The 5,456-nt window shown below is 47.0% G+C and overlaps 1 protein-coding gene across 3 annotated transcripts in view; it reads left to right on the forward strand.

The window, feature by feature from the left end:
- The first annotated feature begins 910 nt into the window (after positions 1-910).
- The window catches only part of GHRH (growth hormone releasing hormone), an 8,249-nt gene continuing 3,703 nt past the window's right edge, over positions 911-5,456 (forward strand). The window contains exons 1-4 of one of the 3 annotated variants that reach the window (XM_006764502.2): positions 911-1,170; positions 2,648-2,757; positions 4,161-4,261; positions 4,581-4,685. In XM_006764502.2, coding sequence (XP_006764565.1) covers positions 4,182-4,261; positions 4,581-4,685 — 185 coding nt within the window. In that variant the 5' untranslated portion in view covers positions 911-1,170; positions 2,648-2,757; positions 4,161-4,181. The remainder of the gene's footprint in view (positions 1,171-2,647; positions 2,758-4,160; positions 4,262-4,580; positions 4,686-5,456) is intronic. The other 2 variants (XM_006764503.2, XM_006764504.2) reach the window with 2 other exon arrangements.

Consider the following 5,456-nt stretch of genomic DNA (forward strand, 5'->3'; position numbering starts at 1 on the left):
GCTCCAGAAAGGAGAAGTCACCTACCCTGGGATGCACAGCTAGTCGTGGCAGAGCCTGAATATGGAGTCAAATTTGTCTCACTCAGAGACTGAGCTGTTAACCCTGCTCAGTACTGTCAGTGCCACACAGGGGGGTGGGGAGTGACTTAGGAGAGACTAAGGGAAGGTGATTGCTCTTCCGCTATCCCTTGCTGAGGCTTGAATTCCACGTATAATGCCTTACAGCAGTGGTTCTCAACCTTCTGGCCCTTTAAGTACAGTTCCTCATGTTGTGACCCCACCATCAAATTATTTTACTTCATAACTGTAATGTTGCTACTGTTATGAATCGTAATGTAAATATCTGATATGCAGGATGGTCTTAGGCGACCCCTGTGAAAGGATCGTTCAGCCGCCAAAGGGGTCGTGACACACAGGTTGAGAACCGCTGCCTTATGGGCTATTTTGTAGGGGCAGTTCACCATTATTTTTAATTTTCTGTTCAACCCTATGAAGGCAGGATAGCTTTATCATGCCCATTTTACAGTGACGCAATGAAGCATAGTAACATTCATCTCAGGTAAAAACTGCTGTTTGAATTTTAACCCTGCTATTCTGGCTTCTGCACACACCAGCTTGCTTAAACAATAGGGTAGTTACCTCAGTTTCCAGATTGAGACCCGGAAGCTCACATAAATCACCCCATCATGTTGCCAGCCCACATCACACAGGCTATTCTCCTGTGTCTGAGGGCCAGAACCACAAAATTGCTTTCCTTAACTCAGTGGCTCTAGGAACTGAAAATATAGATAACCTTTAGAGATTATTAACTTTGCTCAATTTTGCTTCTGTAAAACTGGTTTTGCAAGGTAATTCCACATTCCACTGTCCAGCAGGATGTGGTTTTTGCCTTTATAAGTTGGCTATTGCTCTCACTCAGGCGCTACAAGATTTGGAGAGCATTTGCCCCCCTCGTAGCCACCAGCTTTGAAATAAATGTGGCTCCTTAATTCGACTTCTTGAGGCATCCTTGTGTGATTCGTGGGGTACGCTACAACATTTGGAGGCCCCAGCGAGATCCAGCCATTAGGGGGCACTGGTTCGGACACCGAGGGAGGCCAATCTTCCCTGAGCAGGTCGCAGTACAAACGGCTCTGCCAGACTTAAAGGACATCCCGCTATCATCACCAGGTGAGGTACTGTTCACAGATGGGAGCAGCTATGTTCAGAATGGAATCCGGTATGCAGCGGGTGGTGGTAGTCACTCTGGACCGCACTATTTGAAACAGGGGGACTTCATCATCAAAACCTAAATTTTTGGCCATGATCCAGGCCCTCCGATGGGGACACAGTGCCATCTACCAGGAAAGAGGGTTACTAACTTCAGCTGGAAAGGACATTAAAAATAAGGCTTAGACCCTGACCGGTTTGGCTCAGTGGATAGAGCGTCAGCCTGCGGACTGAAAGGTCCCGGGTTCGATTCTGGTCAAGGGCATGTACCTTGGTTGCGGGCATATCCCCAGTGGGAGATGTGCGGGAGGCAGCTGATCGATGTTTCTCTCTCATCGATGTTTCTGACTCTCTATCTCTCTCCCTTCCTCTCTGTAAAAAATCAATAAAATATATTTTTTAAAAAATAAGGCTTAGCCTTATTAGAGGCCATCTGGCTTCCCAGAGCAGTTGCAATAGTGCACTGCGAAGGTCATCAGAAAGGGGACACAATTGAAGCCTGAGGAAATCGGGCTGCAGACCAAGCTGCCAAGGAAGCCGCCCAAAAACCAGTGGGGCCTTTACAAGTCTTACTAACCCTGCCAGACCCAGACCTACCACAAACCCCCTCTTACACCAAACAAGAGGAGGAATTGGCAGAACAGAAGCAAGCTACCAGAGGACCAAATGGTTGGTGGACTCTACCAGATGACAGACTGTTGGTCCCAGAGGCTCTAGGTTGGACAATAGTTGCCCAGTTACACCAGGCTACCCACCTAGGCATCACCAAGACTTCTGAGCTTTTTCGAGGGAGGTACTACATACCAAGCTTAGTTAAGATAATTAAAAGCATAGTCACTAGATGTACTGTCTGTGCACAGGTAAATGCTAAGCAAGGTAGGGGGGTCCCCCTGGGAATTCTGGCCTGGGGAAACTCCCCAGGAGAGCATTGGGAAGTAGATTTCACAGAGCTCAAGCCACCGGTGGCAGAGTATAAGTACCTGCTAGTTTTTACAGACACCTTCTCAGGTTGGATTGAAGCATACCCCTCTAAGACAGAAACTGCCTCTATAGTGGTCAAGAAATTACTCCAGGAGATTATACCTAGATTCGGGCTACCAGCAGTCATAGGATCAGATAATGGCCCTGCCTTTGTAGCCAAGGTATCTCAAAGGATAGCTCAAGTCTTAGGCATAAATTGGAAACTCCATTGTGCATACCACCCACAAAGTTCAGGACAGGTATGAACAAGACTCTAAAAAGGACTTTAACTAAATTTATCCTAGAAACCAGTGAAAACTGGACCAACCTCCTGCCCTTCGCCCCCTTATGGGCCAGGTGTACCCCCTATCAGGAGGGGTTCTCGCCTTTTGAAATCATATTTGGTAGACCTCCCACTATCCTACCCATGGTTAGAGAGGAATTAAAATTTGAAATTCATAACCATTCCTTGCTCAAGTCCTTACAGGCTCTGCACTATACCCAGAGAGCCACCCATAAGCTTGTGTGAGATGCCTTGCCAGTACCAACCTTGGGCCCTCTACCTCCCTTCCCGTCTGGAGACTCGGTGTGAGTAAAGAAGTTCATGACCCAAGGACTAACCCCAACTTGGAAGGGACTACACTGTTATCCTGACTATGCCCACAGCTGTTAAGGTTGATGGCATTCAGACCTGGCTACACCACTCCCAGCTCCTACACCAGGAAACGGCCTGGATCTTAGCAGCCAGTGGCCTCACCCGTGAGATCCCTAGCCTGGGCTCCACGCAGGCCAGGAGGAGGCTGGACGCCTGCAGGAGGGGAACTGGGCTTCAGTGAGGACAGTACTGATGGGGGCTGTGGCACTAGGGGCCTTGGTAACTGTAGGAACATTTTTGCTAGCACATGAGAAAGTCCAGGGCCAAGTAGGGCTAGATGTGCTAGGGGACAGGAGAGCAAGAACAGAACAGAGAATGCCCTTAAAGGAAGTGAGGTGAGTAAATAGAAAACTAAATGTGCCAAACAGGCCGTTAGAAAAATTAATTCAGTCAAACTACTTGTGGTTAGGGGGCATTACAATCAATGAGAAAGTCCAGGGCCAAGTAGGGATAGATGTGCTAGGGGACAGGAGAGCAAGAACAGAATAGAGAATGCCCTTAAAGGAAGTGAGGTGAGTAAATAGAAAACTAAATGTGCCAAACAGGCCGTTAGAAAAATTAATTCAGTCAAACTACTTGTGGTTAGGGGGCATTACAATCCCCTAACTAATGAAGATGAGTCCATGATTTGACATGTACATAAAACCAGTGGAGAATGAAGCAATGAAGCATAGTAACATTCATCTCAGGTAAAAACTGCTGTTTGAATTTTAACCCTGCTATTCTGGCTACTGTAAACATTTGCTTGCATAAACAATAGGGTAGTTAAACCTCCATTTCCAGAATGAGACCTGGAAACTCACATAAATCACACCATTATGTTGCCAGCCCACATTATGGCTTTACAAGGGTTATTTTCCTGTGTCAGATAACCTTTAGAGATTATTAACTTTGCTCAATTTTGCTTCTGTAAAACTGGTTTTGCAAGGTTATTCCACATTCCAATGTCCAGCAGGATGTGGTTTTTGCCTTTATAAGCTGGCTATTGCTCTCACTTAGGCGCTACGAGATTTGGAGAACATTTGCCCCCTCGTAGCCACCAGCTTTGAAATAAATGTGGCTTCTTAATTCGACTTCTTGAGGCATCCTTGTGTGATTCGCAGGGTACACTACAACAACAGATGGAGAAAATGAGGTCAGAACTTGTGACTGGCAGAGGCATAACTTGGACCCAGGTCTGTCTGACTTCCAGAGTCTGGGTTCTTCTTCCTACCCCACTCTTCCAAAGGACAAGGACCAAGGCTTGCACGAAGCCAAGTCTAGGGTTGGGCCCAGACAGCAAAGGGCATCCCTGTGACTATGGCTACATCTGATCTCCCCTCCTTTCGCTTTCCAGGTGCCACCACAAGGGTGAAGGATGCCGCTCTGGGTGTTCTTCCTCATGGTCCTAACTCTCAGTGGTGGCTGCCACTGCTCCTCACACTCCCCGACCCTCAGGTAAGCAGTCCTGCCAACAGGGCCTGGATTTCCACCACTCCAAAACCATCCCTGCTGGAGGAGGGGTGCTGAGAGGATGCAGAATCCAGCCATCAGCTGGCCTCAGCCATCTCCTCAGGCAGCCCCACTGCCATCTCTGGGAGGGGGACAGACTCTGAGCTCCAAAGAGGTTGGCTAGCCCAGGTTCCAACTCTCTCTGGGGATGAACAGGGAAAAGGGCAATACAAGCACCTAACAGAAACCTAATGAATGCAGCCACCTCTGTCCCCTCGCCTGGGCCCACCAGACCACCCTTTGACCTTTGACTCCTCCCACATAGGATGCCACGGTATGCAGATGCCATCTTCACCAACGGCTATCGGAAGGTGCTGGGCCAGCTCTCTGCCCGCAAGCTGCTCCAGGACATCATGAGCAGGCAGCAGGCGTAAGCAGAAGTTCTAGGAATTTCTTTCCACACTGCAACTGCATCAGAGTTTGGAGGGACCAACTTTGGTTTCTTCCTCTGCAAAGCATCTGTCATTTCTGAACTTGCCATAGCAGAAGGACCCCAGTGTCAAATCTCAGCTTACCTCTAGCTATTAAATGATTGTTGAACACTTGTTATGTGCTTCTCCCTATCCTGGGCTCCAATATTAACAATACTGATGGTAGTTACCAGTAGATCGTTAGTGTGTGCCAGAAACAAAGGCTGTGCATTGGGATATTTACATGCACTTGGCATAGTGCTGGGCAGAGTAAGCCCTTGGTAGTGTTAGCCATTATTCCTCATTTCCTATTTGCTCTAACAACCCTATAAAGTAGGACTCTTACCCCCATCGTCTGGGGCCATTAATAGCTTCTAAAGGACACACACCAAAGAGTGGCAGATCTGGGATCCAAGCAGCCAAACTCCACAGCCCGTCCATTTTTCAGTTTTAATTTTGAAAAAATTTCAAACTTACAGTGAAGTTGCATCAATGATACAAAGGACTTCCACATACACTTCCCCATATTCAATAATTTCTAACATTTTTATCATATTTGCTTACTCTATAGCTATAGCTAGATATAGACCTATACATACAAACACCTGTGCACATTTATTTATTATTATTATTATTATTATTATTGTTATTGCATAATTCTTTATTGTTGAAAGTATTACATACTTCTTCTCTTTCCCCCCATTCACCCTCTCTAGCCTGCCCCCCACCGC

This window comes from Myotis davidii, unplaced genomic scaffold (genome assembly GCF_000327345.1).
Source record: "Myotis davidii unplaced genomic scaffold, ASM32734v1 scaffold38, whole genome shotgun sequence".
NCBI lineage: Eukaryota > Metazoa > Chordata > Mammalia > Chiroptera > Vespertilionidae > Myotis > Myotis davidii.